The sequence below is a fragment of the Netta rufina genome (genome assembly GCF_964035555.1).
Source record: "Netta rufina genome assembly, chromosome: 28".
Taxonomy (NCBI): Eukaryota; Metazoa; Chordata; class Aves; order Anseriformes; family Anatidae; genus Netta; species Netta rufina.
Window position 1 is genome coordinate 4,885,581 of NC_140152.1, and position 19,846 is coordinate 4,905,426.

General features: G+C 66.9%; 2 protein-coding genes across 2 annotated transcripts; one reads left to right on the forward strand and one right to left on the reverse strand.

Moving 5' to 3' along the window:
- The first annotated feature begins 3,910 nt into the window (after positions 1-3,910).
- On the forward strand, positions 3,911-11,211 carry NR2F6 (nuclear receptor subfamily 2 group F member 6). The gene is made up of 4 exons (XM_084302909.1): positions 3,911-4,397; positions 7,405-7,499; positions 8,867-9,391; positions 9,922-11,211. Exons 1-4 carry the CDS (start codon positions 4,141-4,143, stop codon positions 10,194-10,196), a joined length of 1,152 nt encoding a protein of 383 aa, XP_084159035.1. The 5' UTR covers positions 3,911-4,140; the 3' UTR covers positions 10,197-11,211.
- Positions 11,212-11,763: 552 nt separating this feature from the next.
- OCLN (occludin) lies at positions 11,764-19,242 on the reverse strand. The gene is made up of 8 exons (XM_084302501.1): positions 19,155-19,242; positions 16,844-17,557; positions 15,672-15,830; positions 13,536-13,702; positions 13,263-13,451; positions 13,003-13,174; positions 12,530-12,571; positions 11,764-12,266 (listed from the first exon to the last, which is right to left on the reverse strand). Exons 2-8 carry the CDS (start codon positions 17,537-17,539, stop codon positions 12,165-12,167), a joined length of 1,527 nt encoding a protein of 508 aa, XP_084158627.1. The 5' UTR covers positions 17,540-17,557; positions 19,155-19,242; the 3' UTR covers positions 11,764-12,164.
- Positions 19,243-19,846: the final 604 nt, after the last annotated feature.

Sequence of the window (19,846 nt, forward strand, 5' to 3'; positions counted from 1 at the left end):
AGGGTGCAGGGGGCTGGGGGGGGCGGCCCGGGGCACAGATGTGCTGCGGGGTGTTGGGGAAACTGAGGCACGGAGCTACAGCTGGGCCACGAGCGGGGCTGCGGCTCCCCGGGGAGGTGCCGCAGCGGAGTTCAAGGCTCAGCGGGTCGATATCCAGATGGAGAGGGCAGACAGGCAGGGCTGCGGGGCCGCGGAACGGGGCTGCGGGGCAGGGCTGTAGGGCTGCGATGTCAGGGTGCACGGCAAGGGTATGGGGTGCACAATAGGGCTGTGGGGTGCACAATAGGGCTGTGGGGGCGCAAAACAGGGTTGTGGGGGTGAGCAACAGGGCTATTGGGGTGCACAACCGGGCTATTGGGGTGCACAACAGGGCTCTGGGGTACAAAACAGGGCTGTGGGGTGCACAATAGGACTGCAGGTCTGGGGGTCACAGGGCTTCAGGCTCGGCCAGGTCTGGCCAGGCTCATCGGGGGGTCCGGGGGGGGTCCCGGTAGCGGTGGCGGTGGCGTGGACGGGCTGACCCGCGGGTTGAAGGTCAGGGCTCTGTGCTCAGACCCCTTTTCAGATTCAAATGGGCTCCTGGGGGCTTTGTGCGGGGGGCCAGGCTTCACCGAGAGCCTCATGAAAGGGCCGGGGCGGCCGGGGTGGCTTTCAAGTCCCTGGGTGCCGGGGAGGGGAGGGGGGGGGGGGAGCCCAGACGGAGCCACCAACACCCCAGTCCTGGCTGCAAAGACCCCAAAAAAAAACAACCTGGGCACACCATGAGCCTCTGCCAAGGGGCTGCTGGCACGGCACGGCACGGCACGGCTTGGCACCCCGCAGCATCGACACCAAAGCCCTGGGCACCCCGGGAAGCAGCAGTGGGGTGCAGGATCCCCCCCCACACACACCCAGCACGGCACGGCCGCCCCGGTTCCCTTTGTCCTTCACCTCCCCGAGCAGCTCGCACGCCCTCGGCACGCACGCACATGCCCGCACGCAGGATCCGGCCCCGGGAACGCGGCGATAAGGAGCCGCACGCCCTCCGCCTGGGATCGCCCGGGCTCTGCAAACAGCCCCGGGGAGGAGCAGGGCCAGATCCTGCCCGGCATGGGTGGCCCGAAGGGGAAACCAGCCCCGGCATGGGGAAACACAGCCAGGAGTTGGGTTGAAAATCAAGGGATTGAGCTAAAACGCCACGGTTCTGAATGTTGGGGCGCTGTGCGCACCCCGTGTGGGTCTCCTTTGGGTTCCCAGACCCTGGGAGGACAGAAAGGCAGGCGGAAAGGCAGACAGACAGTCCCTACAAGGGCATCAATCCCAAAAAATAGGGGCATCCATCCCACCAAAGCCCCCGGGAAGCGCTGCTGCTGGTGGCAGGGGGCACGGCTGCCCCGCAGCCTGGAGCTAAATGGGGTGCAGGCAAACGGGTCGGGGCTGGCGGCGTTGGCCCCCGGCCCCCCAGCAATGTCAGCCCCCATGTGGCTGCAAGCCCAGCCCTGCCATTTTGGCACCGTTCGCTTCCTCATCCTCCGGCTCGAAGGCTGCGGGAGGGCAGGGGCCGTGCCGCTGGGTGCCTCCGCCGGCCGGGACCCTCGGCAAGCCCACGCGGGGCGGCATGGAGCGCATGGGCAGCCCCACGAAGCCCAGAGGCGGCCCCGACCCCGCGGGGGCCCTTTTGTGCGGGAGAGGCAGTGGAGCAGCGCGAGGAAGGAGGAATTCCTCCGGAGATCAAACGCCTTCGCCCACTGGACACCGACGTCAAAACAAACACGGCTCCCATGGCGGGGCCGGCAGCCGCGCGGGGGAGAAGATCCAATTTCCTCCTTTGTTCCTGGATTATTATTATTTATTTTTTTTTTTTTTTTGCAGGGGGCGAGGAGGAGGGGGAGAGGCAGGGAAAGGGCCATAAATCACAGCCTGACAGAGGAGAAAGGAGCCGCGGGGCCGGCTGCAGGTGGGGGCGACCGCCCCGCTTCGCCCCCTTGGCCGGGCTGGGGCCGGTGTTGCCCCCCTGGTGCCCCCCAGCAGCAACCCCCAGCCCGGCCTGGCCCCATCCTGCCCGGCCGGGGGGCTCAGCAGCCCTCCCCTCCTCAATCCCGTGCCATCTCCCCCTGCCCGTGGCCACCCCCTTGCCCTGCCTGAGCTCCCGGGCACCTCGGCACAGCCGCGCTCGCAGGTACCGCGTGAGCACGGATCCCTCCAGACAAGAGGAAATGGAGGTTTTATTTATGGCCGGAGCTGTAATCCATCTCCCTCTGCTGCTCCGTGGCCTTAGCGCTCCGCTTTATTTATTTATTTCCTTCTTTTCCAGCCTCCTTTGCTTCGCCTTCCCTTCAGCAGCAGCAGCCACCCCGACCGAGGAGCCAGCCCCGGCGCGTGGGCTGGGAATGCCAAGGCCGGCGGCACGCGGCGGTGCCAGCAGCGCTCACCCACAGCCCTCCCCCCGTGTCCCCCCACCCCGTCCCCACCTCCACCCCCTCGCCCTGCCTGGGGGTCCCCCGTGGGGGCAGCTCCCCCCCCAGCCCCGTGCCCTTCCCTATGGACTTTCTCCCCAAGCCAAGGTGAAAGGTGCCGGGAGACACCGGGGCCACCGCGGTGGCATCACCGGGAGAGTTTGGCCCCAAGGTGAAAGGCGAAGGCGCAGCGATAGCACGGGGCTGTTCCCGGGTCAACCACCTTTCCACACAGTTTATTCCTTCGTTAATAATTAACCGGGTGGCGGCACGCGGGCGCTGCGGGCACCCTGGCCCACCCGGCCCTCGCGGGGCCAGCTGATGAGCCCACCTAGGCCTGGCTTAATTAAACCAACTCACAAATGGCTTTTGTGGACTTCACGAAGCCAGCTCGTGCCCGAGGACCCCCCCAGTGCCACCGGAGCCCCCGCACCCCAGCCCCGTGCCCGTGCCCTGCCCCGTGTCACCGCCCCGTGCCCAAGCCGTGCCCGCAGGTTTTGGCTCCATCCTGCCCGTCCCCAAGGGTGCATCCACCCCAGGGTGCCTCCAGCTCCTTGTGACCCCCCCGGGGGTCCTGGCACAGCACCACGCAGCGCACGGGGACGGAGAGCCGGGCTGCAGCACGGGGGGCTCCGGCACGTCCCCGCGCCCCCCGCTTGGTGCAGCAGTGCCGGGCGCTGCCAAGCCTCAACCCCAAGGAGGGCAGCGAAGGGCTCTGGGGAGGCCACCCCCCCGTGCCCCCCCCTTGTCCACCCGGGGACAAACGTGTCCCCTCCAGCGTGGCACGGCCACATCCGTGGCAGGCTCCGTGCGCCCTTGCGCGGCTGCGGCTCCGCTGCCGGCTCCGTGCGCGGGGACCTCGGGGGGGACCCGGCGGAGCCCGGAGCCGGGAGCGGAGCACGGGGGGGGGACCCGGGGGTGACCGGCAAAGGGTTTGGGGGGGCGCTGGCGGGGCAGGACCCGGCGGGCGGCGAGCGGAAGGGGAGGAGGACGGGGAGGAGCATCCAGGGCGGCCACCGCGGCAGCGGCTGAACTTTGCTCTTTCGCGGGAGGCGGGGAGAGCCCGGGGCTCGGCGGAGCGGGTCCCGCCGGACCGGGCTGCATGCAGCCTCGGCGGCGGCGGCGGGGCCCGTAGGGGCAGGGGGGGGGCCCGGCTGGGATAAGCGGCGCCTCCATCCCTGCCGGTGCCGCGGAGCAGGAGCGGAGCCGCCGGAGCGGGGGCAGCGGGCAGCGGGAGGAGGAGGAGGAGGAGGAGGAGGAGGCGGCGCCCCCCCACCGCATGCGGCGGAGCCCCGGGGGGGCCGCCGAGCCCGGAGCCGCTGAGCCCCGCCGCTGGGGGGGAGGTGGGGGGGGGATGCGCGGCGCCGCGCCCCGCTCCCGCCGCCGCAAAGTTTGCGCGGGGCCCCCCCGTTAAGAAGCGGGGCTGCGGGAGCGTGTGCGTGTGTGTGTGGGTAGGGGGGGGAGGTGGGTAGGGAGGAAAAAAAAAAAAAAAAAAAAAAAAACAAGACAACAAAACAACCCCAAAAAATATATATATATCTATAGGGAACCGGCCCCCATCCGCCTGCCCCCCCTAGGAAAAAAAAAAAAAAAAAAAAAAAAAAAGGGAAAAAAAATAACAAAAAAAGACAGAAAAAAAAGCAACTTGCTCAACTCGCTCCATGCGGCGGCGGGGCCGGTGCTGAGCCCCCGGGGCCGCGGAGCCATGGCCATGGTGGCCGGCGGCTGGGGCGAGCCCAACGGCGGCGGCGGCGGCGGCGGCGGCGGCGGGGAGGAGGCGGCGTCCCCGGCGGGCGGCGGCAGCGACGCGGAGCACGGCGAGGAGGAGCGGGCCGGGGCGCCCGTGGACTGCGTGGTGTGCGGGGACAAGTCGAGCGGCAAGCACTACGGCGTCTTCACCTGCGAGGGCTGCAAGAGCTTCTTCAAGCGCAGCATCCGCAGGAACCTCAGCTACACCTGCAGGTATGGGGCTGGAGAGGAGGGGGGGGGGGGGTGGGGACCCTCACCCTTTTCCCCGGGGTGGTTGTGCCGTGGTGCGCTCGCGGCACGAGCGGTGGCACCGGTGCGGCTCGGCGGTGGCCACGCTGTGGCTCGGAGGTGGCCCCAGTGTAGCTCGGCGCTGGCCCCAGTATGGCTCGGTGGTGGCCCCAGTATGGCTCGGTGGTGGCCCCAGTATGGCTCACTGGTGGCCCTGGTGCAGCTCGGCACTGGCCCGGGTGCAGCTCGGTGGTGGCCCCGCTGTGGCTCTGCGGTGGCCCCAGTGCATCTCAGTGCTGGCCCCGGTGCAGCTCGGTGATGGCTGCTCAGCCACCCCCGTGCAGCGCTGCTGGTGGCCCCGCTGTGGCCGTGCAGTGGCTCCGTTCTGGCCCCGCTGCATCGCGGGGTCCTCCCGCGCTCCGCACCCCATAGAAGCCGCCCCAGCCCCCCCCCAGGGATGGGTGTCGCTGCCCGCTCCGTCCCCTGTGCCCGTGGCAGAGCGGGTCGTCGTCACCGCCCGGCTCTGCTCCAGCATTAATTGCCATTTCAGCCTGAAAATGCGCCGAGGCTGCGTGTGAGTCAGCCCGGTCACGGCCGCGCTACCCTGAGAACGGCACCAGAGGATAATTTTAACCGGAGGTGTCGAGGGCCTGGCGCGCTGCAGGGCGCTGATCCTGCGCTGCCCTTGTGAAATGATGGTGCCGGGCCCAGGGGCCGTGATCCTGGACGAGCCCCTCAGCCCACGCAAAGTTGGGAGCTGGAGGTAACTCCAGAGCTCCTGGTGGGCTCGTGGATGCGCAGGGCTGCCGGGACGGGGATTGGGGCTGCTGGCAGCACAACCGTGCGCACGGGGCTCATGCACAGGGCAGGACCCCGCGGCACGTGCGGGTGCTTCCAGTGGTGTTGGCTGACCCAGGTGGATGCGGCGAGGACGGCACCCCATGGGTGCCCCTCTTTCTCCCCACCCGAGGGGCTGCCGGCTCCGACCTTCGCCGCACGGTGCCGGGATGGCACCAAAAGGAGCAGGGCAGCGATGCTCCCGCAGCGGTGGCCGTCTCCGAGCCGCCTCGCTCTCATTTGGGCGGCCTAGATTCATCCTCCCCCACATCCCTGCTCCGGCACCGGTGGCGTGGCACCCACAGAATGGTGCGCGCATCCTCCCCGGCGCTGCCTCAGTTTCCCCAGCTGATCGGCAGGACGAGAGGTGCCCGATTCCTCCGTCACGAGCCGCCGCATGGGACGAGGTGTTTGAAAACGGGGCACACATACGGCTTTATGAGAAATGCCAGCTCCCCAATTTCAGGGGAAACAAAGGAGGCGCAAAATCAGGGCTCCCCGCGGGCAGGAGGGCTGCGTCCCAGGTGCTGCCGAGGTGCGGAGGGATGCAGGGCGCAGCACCCCGAGGTGCTGGGAGCAGCCCAGCCCTCGCCCCGTGCTGGTCGCCTGCTGCAGGTGGGGTCTGGCCCCCGGCTCGGTGCTGCAGCGGAGGGTCGGGAGTTTTCCAAGTGCGCAGCAACTATTGAAGGGGCAGGGAACAATGCTCTCCTGTGGCAGCCCTGGCATCTGCTTTGTCGAAGGAGTCAAAAGCAGCAGCGAGCCAAGATTGCTCTAATTTGAATATTAAAAGTGAGTTGGATTCAGTTTAGTTCTTGCACTAAATAATTACATGTTCTAATTACATAATTAGCACAGTATACGCCTTTTGTGTTCTCACAGTTTCCCAGGTCGCTGCAGCGGATCGGTTGGGAAACTCGCTACGAGCTGCCGGCGTTAGCCGAGGCTATTTTGGGTTTTTGTGGGGCCGGGGGGGGGCCGATCAGGCGTGCCCCCGCCGCGCTGGCCCTGGGGAGGGTCGGCCGCGGTGCCCGGCGCCTGGCTGATGAAGATGTAACCTGCCGCTGTGATTAGCGATCGCTGCTCCCCTGGAATAACTTTTATCAGCAGCGCGTTCGGAATGTGTTAAGCGCAGTGGTGATGTTCAGGGCGAATTAATTCCGGTTTGAGCGCCGCGGGAATCCCTGCGTGCCTCTCCTCCGGAGTCGTGTCGGAATGAGGATGTTCGTGTCGGGGCTCCCAGGCAGAGCCGAGCTGCTGCCGGCCCGCGGCACGGCCTGCGACTTCCTGCCTCCCGCTTCACACGGCTTAATTTTATCGCCGATTCATCAATAACCCCTTTTCCTCCTCGAGAACCACGACGGCCGCTGGGTGGGACCTGAGCGCCCGCTGTCACCCACGCCCTGCTGTGGTCCTTGGCCACTGGGATCAGGGCCGCGGGGCTGAGGCGCCGGCGATGCTTTGGGAATGTCCCTGGCAGCCTGGCCCAGCCCAGATTTCTGCCCTTTTACCCCAATTTCACCCTGGCGATGCCCAAGCAAACCCGCTGCGTGGTTCAGGGCCCGGGATGAGGATGCATTTCCAGGGGGGCCAGCACTGACCCCATTGCAGGCTCCGAGGCTGCTCGGGGAGCATTGGGGAGCATCCCCGTGGCCGGTGCAGAGCGGTGGCCCCCAGGACCCGGCCCCACAGCAGCCGTGCCCGCAGGGGCAGCCCAGTCCTGCAGCTCCGTAGGAAATAGTTGGAATTCCTCGCACGGCCGGGGCCACTCCTGCCTCCAGCCAGCTGCCTCGTGATGGGGGCATCACCGGGGGTGGGAGCCCCCAGCCCCCCAGCCCCGCGCTTCTCTTCCCTCTGCGGAGCTCCTCCCGCGCCGCGGGGGCTTCTGCGGCTTTCCCAAACCCCTGGGCATTGCTGGAAACACAAATCCTCAGCCCTTGCTGTTGGAAATAGCTCGCGGTCTCTGTTACCATAGCATCTGCGTGCGGGTGAGTGTGTGTGAGTGTGTGTGTGTGAGTGTGTGCTCAGGGGCGGCGTGGCACCGGGAGGAGGCTGCGGGGCCGTGCCCGAGGGCACCGGCGCGGGCGCGGTGGCGGAGGAGCCCGGCGGGGGCATCACGGTGCTGCCCGGTGCCACGTCTGCCCTGTCCTCCCTGCAGGTCCAACCGCGACTGCCAGATCGACCAGCACCACCGCAACCAATGCCAGTACTGCCGCCTGAAGAAGTGCTTCCGCGTGGGGATGAGGAAGGAAGGTAACGCCGGCACCGCGGGGACGGGGACGGGGACGGGGACAGCTCCCACCCGGGCCACCAGCCCCGTGCCCGCTTCACCGGGCGCTCGCTCAGCTCTCTGAAAACCTCTCGCCCTGTTTGCAGCGTCAGCCAGGGGCCAGGCCTTCCTCTTTTGCCCCTTTTTCCTCCTTTTTTTGCCCTCGGGGCCAGCGGAGCAGGTGGTGTTTGTTTGGCAAGCTGCGCGCTGATAAGGTGACACACCTGGAGCCGCCCGGCCGCGTGCGCCCCAGGCGTGGTGGAGGTCGGCTGGGAACGGCGCTGCTGCAGCTGGGGCCAGAGCTGCACGGCCGCTTGGCTTGGGCCAAACACCCCCCAGGCTGCTGCGGGTGGAGCTGACCTGAAAATGAAGCATTTCGGCTCAAAGCAGAGCCGGCATCAGGGTGGCACACACGTGCCTGGGGCGAGCTCAGGGTCGCCGTCACCCACGGTGCCGCGTGTCCCCTGGGCTTCAGGGGTCCAGGCTGGGATGGAGGGTGCTGAGCTCTGGCTGTGCACCCTAGGGGGCTGTGTCCTTGCTGCTGGCATGGTTGTGCACCCCTGGGGCTGTGTCCCTGGTGCTGGCACGAGCTGGGGCTCGGTGTGGGCTCGGCGCAGTGCTGGGGCTGCTCAGCGGCAGGTGGCATTAACGTAAGGAGCAGGGAGAAGGGTACTGGAAGCAGGACAGTAATTCCCTCCTTTCCAGAGGAGTCGAGATGGCATTATTGCCACTTAGCATGATTTAGAGCTCTCATTTAAGTGGCTCATGAACAGCCCATAAATTAATTACTAGGGACTGAGCAAATAGTGGGCGCTAATGGGAGAGGGGGGGAGCTGAAAAATGGCTCTCCCTGCACGCAATTAGGAGGGGGAGTGCCCCGGGGTTAACGACGCTTCCAAGATGGACGTTTTATTTGCAAATAAATGATTGCTGCCATGCAATGACCTTGGGCAGCGAGCGCCCTGCGCCACCGCAGCCAGCGTGGGGGGGCCACAGTGCCGGCGAGGCACCCGCTTGGGCACGGCACAGCCAGAGCCAGGTCCTGGCACGGGGTCGGGCGGTGGCGCTTTCCCAGCCCTGCTGCTGCTCGGTGGCCATGGCCAAGGAGCTGCTGGTGGAGCTCTGGGGTGCTGAATAAATGAGCGCAGCAGCTCGCACGCGCCGCCTCCCTCTCCTGCAGCACCTGAAAGCCGCCCGTTGTGCCTGGGGCTGCGGGCAGGAGGTGCCAGGATCCGGCCGTGCGCAGGGCAGGGTGCACCCACGGGTCCCCCGGGAGCTGGGCAGTGGGGGGGGCGAAGCTGGATGCGGGATGCACAGCGCGGTCAGACACCCCCCTCTGCTTCCTCCTCAGCCGTGCAGCGGGGCCGGATCCCCCCCACGCACTCCAGCACCAGCCCCAACACCATGCCCAGCGGGGAATACTTCAACGGGCAGCCGGTGTCGGAGCTCATCTCGCAGCTGCTGCGGGCTGAGCCCTACCCGGCCGCCCGCTACGGCTCGCAGTACGCGCAGCAGGGCAGCGTCATGGGCATCGACAACATCTGCGAGCTGGCCGCCCGCCTCCTCTTCAGCACGGTGGAGTGGGCTCGCAACATCCCCTTCTTCCCCGAGCTGCCCGTCTCCGACCAGGTGGCCCTGCTGCGGCTCAGCTGGAGCGAGCTCTTCGTGCTCAACGCGGCGCAGTCGGCGCTGCCGCTGCACATGGCCCCGCTGCTGGCCGCCGCCGGCTTCCACGCCTCGCCCATGTCGGCCGACCGCGTCGTCTCCTTCATGGACCAGATCCGCATCTTCCAGGACCAGGTGGAGAAGCTCAACCGGCTGCAGGTGGACTCGGCCGAGTACAGCTGCCTCAAAGCCATCGCGCTCTTCACGCCGGGTAGGTCGAGCCCCGCGGCCGCCCCACGCAGCCGTGAGCCCGCTGGGAGCGTCTGCATCCACCGTCTCCATCAGGATTTGGGGACCAGGGAGCATGGAGGGGGGGCACCTTGCACCCTCAGCACCTCTCTGCTGTGGTTTGGAGCATCCTGGCTCGTCCTTCTCGTGAGGGGCTGAGCTTCCCTGGGGTGATGGGGACGAGCAAAACGAATCTCCCCATGCACTGCCGGGCGTGGGGAGCCCCCCGTCGGCTGCTCCGTGCGTGCTCACCGTGCTCCGTGTAGGAGCTGCAGCCCTGCAGCAGCACTTTGCAGCTGGAGCAATCCCCACGTGGAGCATGGCTTTGGGACGGGGCAGCCCCCACGGGTGCCCTCGTTTCGGGTGGGTGCAGGTGAGGGGCTCTGCGTCGAGCTGGGTGCTGATGGGGATGGCCAGGGGGTCCTGTGGAGATGCAGGGGGTCCTGTGGGGATGCAGGGGGGGGATCTCCGACCACAGCTCCCTCCCCTAACCCCTCTCCATTCCCCCCACAGATGCCTGTGGCCTCTCGGACCCAGCACACGTGGAGAGCCTGCAGGAGAAGGCGCAGGTGGCCCTGACGGAGTACGTGCGCTCGCAGTACCCCTCGCAGCCCCAGCGCTTCGGCCGCCTCCTGCTGCGGCTGCCGGCGCTGCGAGCCGTGCCGGCCTCCCTCATCTCGCAGCTCTTCTTCATGAGGCTGGTGGGGAAGACGCCCATCGAAACACTAATCAGGGACATGCTGCTGTCCGGGAGCACCTTCAACTGGCCCTACGGGACGGGGCAGTAGGGGACAAAAAAAAACAAAAAAAAAACAAAAAAAAAAACAGGGATGCTCCCGATGGGGGACGCCCCGGACACCCCCTGAGATGCCAAACCCCGTTTCCCTCCGGAGACGCAGCCGGTGCCATCCCCGGGGGCCCTGAACTGCTGGAGCCCCCCCTCCTCCTGTGACTCATCCTCCTGGGGGCTGCTCCCCCCGGGGTGAGCCCCGAAAGCCACTCGGGACCCCAACGGTACCGCTCCTTGCGGCAGGCGGACGCCGGACTTTTCCTCCAAAAAAAGCAAAGCAGAATTCGGCCGCCGAGGGGCAGGGAGGACCCCGGGCAGCCCCAGGGCTCAGTCCTGGCTCTGTAGGGCAGGATCCGGCCCGGGGAAGGAGCCGCCAGCCTCTTGCTGCCTGTCCCGAGCCGGATCGCGGGCGTCGGGGTGGAGGCGATGGAGCTGGAAGCAGCCTCGGAGCAGGGGGGGCTGCGCGGAGGGGTCCTGGCATGTGCCCCCCCTCCCCCCAAAATCCTGCCCGTCGTGGGTAGGGGCTCGGTCCAAGCCCCTTTGCACCCTCCCAGGACAGATCTGGCCTCGAGGACTGAAGCGCCGACCTCGGAGCAGCCCTTTTGGGGCCAGGCTCCCCCCCCCAGCCCCACACTTTCCACTGAAGCATCTCCAAAAACAGGGCACGGGGTGGGTAACGGGGGGGGGGTCAGCTGAAGGGGGGGGGGTCCAGCGCCTTGCACGACGTGGGTGCAATTCCAGGCGTCCTTCTTGGGTGCTCTGCACCCAGCCCAGCCCCTTCCCCACCCCCCCCCCCCCCCCGGGTCACTCCAGCGCCTTCCCTTCCCTGCTGCTGCTTGCTTGCTTGGTGCTTTGCCTCAAATCCCCCCCTCCATGGATTTAGGGTTGGGGGGGGGGGACACAGATGGATGTGGGCATCCCCCCCCCGACGCTCGCTCTATTCCCGTGCCTCATTTTTAAGCCAGGACCAGGTGAGAAAGTTGGGGGGGGGGAACCAAAAATCAGGCTGGAAAGCGGTGGCACTGGGGCACGGGACAGGGGGGGGGACATAAATGGGGCCGGGGGGGGTGTCCCCGTCCCCCCGCCCAGGTCCTCGCAGCGAGGCTCTGCTTCTCAGGGGTACGTGCTGTGCAGAGGGAGGCCGGATTTTAGGCGGGGGGGGGGGGGGTTGTCATTTAGATTGATTTCACTGAAAAATATAATCCTTGTTCAATGATACTACACAAATTAACGGAAGCCAATAAAGATGTTTCTTACAACGCCGGGGGCTGTGCTGGACCGGGGGGGGGGGGGATGCTGAACCCCCCAGGGTGGTGGGGAGGTGGTGTCGAGCGGTGAATTAAGCCCCAAAACCGCTGTTTTTCACCCCAAAGCTTCCTCGGGGCGAGTAAACCCCCCCCCCCCCGCACACGTGGAAGGGGAGGTTTGTACCTGGTCTGGGGGGTCCCGACTTAAAATCAACAGATACAGTTTATTTAAACAAACAACGGTAAAAATTACACAGTTTCAGCCAGTTCCTTCCAAAATCTCGCCCCCACCTAGCAGCTGCCCGGGGGGGGGGGGGCTCTGTCTTCACGCCACGATCCTGCCCTGGGATCAGCGCGGGGCTGGGGCCACATTTTGGCACCCCAAGGTGCCCCGGGGCTGGTGCTGACCCCTCTCCAGCCCCCCCAGCCCTTCCTGGCTGGGTGTGGGGCTTCCTCACGCCTCCCCAGCCCAGGGGACGGGTGCTCAGGACCCCCCCCCCCCCAAACATATTTACAGCACAAGGAGGGGGAACAACCCCCCAGCACGCACCCAGCGAAGGCACTCGGGGGTATTCACAGTGGCTGGGGACGATGCCCAGGGGGTCGCTTTGGATGGATTTTTGTGTTGTTTTTTTTTTACAAAAAGGTACAAAATGCATAGGTAGGAGTCTGCAGTGCTGGTGGTGCCCCCCCCGGCACGCATCCTGTCGTGGTGCGGGTTAACCCCGCACCTTGTCGTAGTCGCTCACCATGCGCTTGATGTGGAAGAGCTTGTTGCGCAGCGCCTTGGTCTCCATCTTCTTGGTCTGGTAATCGGGGCTCTGAAAGGTGGCACGAGGGCAGGCGTCAGCGCCCACGGGCTGGGGCTGCTTTGGGGGGGGGGGCAGCGCCGAGCCTGGCCCCGCTCACGGGTTGGGTGGGGATGGAGGAGCAGGAGCAGGCCCCCAGGGAGCACCGCCTGCCCTGATATCCCCCGGCACATCCCTGCAGTGCCTTTTTTTTTTTTTTTTTTTGCCCTCCCCCAGAGTAACCCAATTTCAACCGGGGTGTGGGAACGGAGAGCTCCCGGGCTCTGCGCACTCACCCGCTTCAAGTCCTTCAGCTGGTTGTATTCCTCTGCCACGTCCTGCAAAGGAAACGGGTCCAGGGTGTTATGAGCAGCCCCGAGGGGGGGTGCCCTGCAGGGACAAGTGCTCCCCAGTGCCCCGCAGCACCAGCTGGCATCCCCAAAGCAATGCAGAATCCCTGGTGCCCTGTGGCATCCCCAAAAACTATGCGTCTTCCCCAAAAGCTATGCGTCTTCCCCAAAAGCTATGCGCCCTCCCCAAAAGCTATGCGCCCTCCCCAAAAGCTATGTGCCCTCCCCAAAAGCTAAGCGCCCTCCCCAGTGCCCTGCAGCATCCCAAAACTTATGCAGGATCCCCAAAGTTATGCGGCATCCCCAGTGCCCTCCAGCACCCCAAAAGCTACGCATCATCCCCAGTACCTGCAGCGTCCCCAAAAGCTCCAGGGCATCCCCGCCGCCCCAGGGCGTCCCCCCCGCCCCCGAGCCCATACCTGGTACTGGGGGCTGTCCTCGGAGATGCTGTCGAGCTCCTTGCTGAGCTGGTTGAGGCGGTCGTTGACGCCGTCCATCTCGGCGCAGAGCTGCTTGTAGCGCTTGAGGTCGGTGTCGAACTCCTGCTTGTACTTCTGGCGGGCGCCGTCCGACGTGATGGGGGGGTAGAGGCTGCGGGACAGGGACAGGGGCAGGGTCAGGCCCCGTGGGGGGGGTCAGCTACGGGCTGGGGGACCCCCAACGAGGCTTCCCCCCTCACCTGGCCCACTGGTCCTGGTCCCGCTCGTCGCTGGACTCCACGGCCGTGGTGTAGTCGGTCTCGTACTGCGACTCGTCCAGCTCGGGGTTGCGCCGCCGCCTGCGGCCGCGCCGTGCGGGCGCTTTGCTGGGCTGCTCCTTCCCCTTCTCCTCCACGGGGCTGGTGCTGGTGGCACGGTCCGGCTGGTCACTGCGGGGACACGAGGACATCAGCACGGTGTGAACAGATGCCCCCGGTACCCCCCACCCACCTGGCAGTGCCCCCCTGGTTTACCCCCGGCTGCTGTAGGTCCCGGAGGGGTAGTAGGCGGTGTTGGGGGGCGCGTAGCTGTAGGAGGGCGCGCTGTAGGGCAGCGCGTTGATGGGGCTGGTGGGCTTCTCCGAGTAGGCGAGCGTGGCCGTCTCGTCCTGCACGCTGGCCCCGTCTGCCACGTTCTTCACCTGCGAGCAGCGAGAGGTGCTCAGAGGGGGGGACGGTGGCACCGGGGGCACCGGGGACGCTGGCACCGTCCCGCATGGCCGGAGAAACCCCGGTGCGACCGCTGCGACCCGGCTTGGGGTGCTGATGGGGAGGGGACCCAGCAGAGCTGCAGAATGATGTCCTGCTGGGGGAGGAGGCAAGGGCAGGGGGAGCCCCCCCAGGCAGGAGGAGCAGTATTTTGGGGGGAGGACGTGCCCGTGGGACCCCACAGCAGGTGGCACTGCCCCGCACGGAGCCACCGTGGGCGCTCCGGCACAGGCGCACGCGTGGCGGGGGGTGCCCAGCATCCCTCCTGCACCCCCAGGTGACAGCCCCCCCGGATCTGCTGGGTCCCTCATCGCCCCCCCCATGTGCTCGATGCCCACGTAGGGGACGTTTGCCCCGGCTGCACGGGGCTCCTGGGGGAGGACGTGGGGCTGGCTGGGCAGATGTCCCATCCCGTCCCCCGCCTTCCTTCCTGCCCTTTGTGGGTTGTTTGTGCCGGGACGGAAGCCGGTCCCTGCCGGGGGCCGAGGTGGTGGCCCTGGGGACGTCAGCTGAGAGCTCCGGCCGGCAAAGCAGCTTCCTCTCTGCTGCTTTTTCCCCCACTAACAAAGACTCCGTCAGGCGAGGGCCCCTCCTGCCCCCAGGTGAGACGGACACGTCCCCGTGCCACGCCAGGACGGAGCCGGAGGCTCACGCCCACTCGAAGGTCACCTCTTTATCTCAATCTCAGCCATAAAGTGGGAAGGAGATGGCCCGGGGATGGCTTCACACCCTGACACATCGATACTGCCCCGCCGCAGCGTCCCCAAAAAGCTTGGCAGGTGCCACCAAGGGACACCGGCGGAGCTGGGGACACCGCCGGGGGTGCAGGGGCTGCCCCCCGAGCCGGGCCGGGCCTGCTGCGGGCCAGGAAATGCTTAGCAAGGGAGGGACTTTTAACAAAAATAAATAAACCAGAACAAAGGTGTTTTTGCAAAAAGAAAAACAAATATTAGATGTACACACACCGAGGGGTGCGGACGCACACGAGGAGCCGGGCTGAGGGTTTGAAACCGAGCGCTTTGCTGGGCTCTGGGGTGGCAGGGAATGGTTCAGAGCAATGTGAGCTACTTCTTGTCCCATGGGGTCCCGGTGGGGGACAGCCCTGTCCCTTGGCACCCCAATACCTGGGCACCCCAATGCAGCCGTCTGGGCCGCCCCGGTCTGGTGGTGACAGGGACGGGGATGGGGACAGGGGCAGGGATGGGGTCAGAATCTCCTTATCCAGGGCACAGCAGCACGCAGGAGCCGTGCTGAAGGACGTGGGCACATTTCCCAGCCCTGGATCAAAGCCCTGGAGCAGCCAGGGCACCCCAGGGCCCTTCCCTGCCCTCCCTGGGTGCCTCCCCCAGCACCCAGGGGACACCAGGACATCACGGCGCGCACGGAGCCGGGCTGGTGGGACAGATCCATACCACGGCTGGGTGGCACAGCCCAGAGCCACGTTCCCGGAGCCGAGTTAATCATTGACGAGACCGAAACCGAATCGTGTCGGCGGCCAGCGCTGGCAGGAGCTGGGCGAACAAAGGGGAGAGGGCGCGAAGCCTCGGCGGCGCGCTGCTGGCACCCGGCCCATCTGATCCGACCCTGTTTGTCTTTCAGGGAGATCGAGCTCGCCCAGCCCTGCTCCGTTCCCAAAGCATCGTGGTGCAGGGGCACGGAACCGGGTGGAAAAAGCCAAAAAAAAAAAAAAAAAGGGGGTGACAGGGAAGGACCTCACGGTCCCGGGCGCTGCCTGGCGCTATCGGTGATAACGGCGTGCCCCGGCTGCAGGGCTGGGGGTGTGCAAACACCGCGGCGAGGTGCTGGCAGAATGAGGCTCCTGGCACGAGGCTGGGCTGGGGATGGGCACAGCGGGGCCATTTCGGCACAGCCGAGTGCCGGGAGCACCCCCCCGGGACTCACCCACTCCTCCACGTTGGGGCCCTCCTGCAGCACCGGCGCCTTGTCCCAGAAGATGTTGGCCTTGCCGTACTTCCAGATCTTGCTCCGCGTCTTGTGGGCGAAGAAGCAGATGAGGCAGAGCAAGAGGACGATGAGGAAACCACAGACGATGGCCACGGCCTGGAGGAGAGGGAGGGAGGGAGGAGGGTGAGGGGGGGACAGGCTCTGGGAAGCCCCCGTCTGGGTAGAGCAGGGGTCTGGTTACCCAACCCCTCCCTGAGGCTGAATGGGAAGCGCTCCCCCCCCCTCCCCAACACCCCCAGTTTTGGATGGGCGGTGGGACAGCCTCTGCCCGGAGCTCACTGGGCTTTGCAGAGCTTTTGGCCCAGCCCCAGCAGTGGAAGAGGATTTGGTTTTCTCGTGGGGACGGGGCAAGCACAGCTCTCGGGGAGGTGACCCCCCCAGCACATGGGGCCCTGAGCCAGCTCCTGCACCCGAGAGCAGGGACCCTGCCCGTGGGGGTGCCGCTGCATTCCCACGAGCCAGATCATGCAGCTGCACAGAATTTGGGGCTGAAAAGGGACAGATCAGGGCCCCGCTGAGCCCTGGAGCCCGCGGCTCCCCCCGCTCAGCCTGCGCTCAGGGCGCAGGAATGCAGCACGGCCAGCCCAGCCGGCCGGGAACTGGCAGCACCAGTTCCATCCCAGTTCCACCCCAGTGCCGCGCAGGAGCCCCGCTGGCCCCAGCCGAAACCCGGGGCCGCTGAGCCCTGGGTCGCGGGATCCCGCTGCCTCCTGCCCCACTGACCCCAGCGCCACCACGCGCTGCCCCAATTCCACCCCCCGCAGGCACGCCAGGCTCGCTCAAACACTTTTACGAGCAGGGAGACCAAAGTACCAGGTAGCAGAGCGTCCCCTCCCCGAAACTCCCCAGCTCTGTCGGTCGCACCGGCACCCTCCCCGGCACCCAACGGTGCCCGGCGCTGCCAGAAACGTTAAGGACGGAGCAGAAAGTCCCAGCTGGCTGAGGACACCGCGTCTCACAGCCGGCCCAAGGGCAGCACGAGCAGTTCCAGACACTCTCCTTCCCGCACCCGGCTGCGATAAGCGGCGCTGACCTCGCTCAGCCTCACAACCTTGGGCTTTGCCCCAAAAACGGGGAAGGGTCCGGAGGTGGCGGGGGGACACACTCACCTCCTGGGGGTCCACGGTGCAGTAGTGGTAGATGTACTGGTTGAGGTAAGTGCTGCTGCTGTACACCTGGCTGCACATGGCCAGCAAGGGGCTGTAGTAGTAGCTGCCGGTCATCTGCGCCTGGGGGTTGACGCCCACCACGTAGACGATGGAGGCGATGAGCATGACGAAGGCCAGCACAGCGCACACCACGATGACCACCAGGTAGAAGCGGCGGGAGCGCGAGCCGCTCGACTTGCTGACGCTGGCCACCAGGAGCCCCAGCTGGGCCAGGAAGCAGAGCACGGCCATGCCCATCATGAAGCCGTTGGCCGTCCGCGGGTTGGTGACCCCGCTGTAGTAGCCCCCGTACCCGTAGTTGTAGCCCAGCCCGCTGCCGTAGTAGCTGGAGCCGTAGTAGCCGCCCAGCCCGCTTCCAAAAGCCCCCAAACCGTAGCCGTAGTCCCAGGCGAGGGTGGAGGCCACGCAGGCGAAGATGGCGATGCAGAGCATGATGATGATGGCCTCCAGGATCCTCACCACGCCGGGCGGCGAGCTCCACTTGTAGAAGTGCTGCGGCGCATCCTCGATGTAGTAGGAGCCCGGCGGGGGCGAGCGGGCGCCGTAGTCGTAGCCGTAATCACCCGGCGGGGGCCCGTAGCCCGTGGAGGGGCCGTAACTCATGGGGGGGCCGTCGTAGGACTTCTTGCTGAACATGGTGGCGGTGGGGAGAGCCTGGGGAGGTTGGGGGGGGGGGGAGGCGGTTGGAGCTGCGGGCGCGCGCGGCACCGCCGGGTTTCCACGTCTCCGCGCGCCCGGCGAGGACTTTGGTCACCCGTCACCGTAAACAAGCGCCCGCCCGTGCCCGACGCCACGCCACGCCACGGGAGTCACCTCTGCTCACGGGGAAACTGAGGCGTGGGGTGGAGAAGGGAGGCGAGTGAGTCACGGGGCATCTCCCCGCACACCCGGCCCTGCCCCGCGTCGGGGACCCCGCGCTGCCGGCCCCGGCCACCCGACCGCGGGCGCCTGAATGAATTGGATTGTTTCAAACCCTAATTAAGGCAGAAAAGCTCTTACCCGAGGCTAGCGCTAACCCTGAGGGTTTCTCCGTAAGCAGCTCTGGTTGGATTTAAAAAATAGTAATAATAATAATAATAATAATCCAGGGCACATTATCAACACCGCAGTGAAAAGCGGTAAATTGGGGCAGATCAAAGGGGGGGTGACGTGTTTCCTCGCTGCTAGGGCTGGGGAGCTGCCACGCGGAGCCAGGTGCCCTCTGCCCGGGACCCCCGCCCCAACAGGGCCCCCCCCCAGCCCTGCAGTCGCTCCCTGCCTCATGTTCCTGCCCTCCTGCGTGCGGTTGGCCTCTCCAAAACACCTTCTGGTTTTGCTTTCCCACAAGTTCGCTCCGAGCCAAACCACCGCCGGGAGGGGTTTGTAGGGCCAGGGAGAAGTGCCAGGACGCTGCCACTGAGTGGAAGGGGGGAGCCCCTTCGAGGGGGTTGGGGGGTGGCAAAGCAGGGGCTCTGCGAAGCCCACCGAGCTCCTGGCGCTGCTCCACCACCCCCGGGCTGCATAGAGCCGCCCTTCTCCACCCCACAAAGGCAAAACCCCAAAAGCTCAGCGGGGACCCCCCCGGTGGGCATCGCCGGAGCGGGATGCAGCGAGGGGGAACCTGAACCCTGCGTGGGAAACCCAAGCCGGGGGCAGGTGGCAGCGGGGCCGGGGTGTCCGGGCCCAGCTGGGGGCCGGGGGCTTCGTCCCCACGCCCCAAAAAACGGTGGTCCCAAACCAGGGGCTTCGGCCAGACCCCAACGCGGACCTCCCGGGGGTGCCCGCGGCTTTCTTTTCGGGTATCTCCACTCTGCCCCCAGCTCTGCGCATCCCCAAAAGCCCTGGGGGGAAGACCCAGCAGCAAAGGGAGCTGCAAAGCCCCCCCGGGGACCCCCCCGTTCCGCGCCGGGGCGGCTCCACCTCACCCGGGGCTCCCGCGCCCCCTCCCCGCCACCGGGGCGCAACGCCGGGGTCCGCGTCCCGACGGGGGCAGCGCCGTCCCCGCGCTGTTTTGGGGGATTTTTTGTTGAGTTTTTGAAGGTGGGGGGCCCGGGGTCTGCCCCCCCACCCCTTCACCCCCCAACCTCCCGCGGAGCCCCGGGAGGAGCCGCCGCCGCCTCCCACCTGCCCGGTGCGGCTCCGGGAACCGTGCGCGCTCGCTCCGGTCCCGGCGGAGCTCCCGGGGTTCCCTGAGCCCCCCCCGGTGCGCGGAGGGGAACGAGCCCCCGGGACACCCCCCTGCCCCCCCGGTCCTTGTCCCGGAGCCCCTTACCTGGCCGCTCCTCCGCCTCTTTGTTCCCGTAAAATGGCAGCCGGGAGCAGCGGCACCGCCGCCGCCGGGCGCTGCAGGGAACCGGCCCCGGTTTCCGCCTCCGGGGGGAGCCCCGGGGGCGGCCCCGCTGCTCCCGCCCGGCCCCCGGCCGTGGGGAGGTGGCGGAGGGGGCTCGGGGGCTCCGGGGATCTTGGGGGGGGGCTTTGGGAAGCTCACACGCGCGGCGGTTCCGTGGAGTGAGAAAAGCGGGGGCTGGAGGGGGCTCAGGGTCCCTGGGGGCTGGGGGGGCGCAAAGAGGCCAGGGCCGTGTCCCCCCCGCTCCGGAGCCGTGGCACGGGGGGGTCCTGTTGGGCACCGGGGCTGCTTTCGTTATCCCAGGGGACAGGAGTGTCCCTGGGGGGGTTGCCAGCTGCTGGAGCCCACCCGCCTCCGTCATCCGTGGGCACCCCAGGACACGCACTGAAGCCCCCCAAAAAATATCACCAGATTTTATTAAAAGCAGCTCTGCCCCACCCACAGCTGCACCCCTGGGGGTGCTCCCGAATCCACAGCGGGTGCAGAGCCACCAGAGACACCCCAAACCCCACAGGTTTGCTCCCCATACCCAGGTGGGTGCAACGCGTGGGGTGCAGCGGGTGCCCCCTGCTCGCCCCCGCAGCACCGGCACCCCAAGGTGCTGAGCCCTGCGGGGT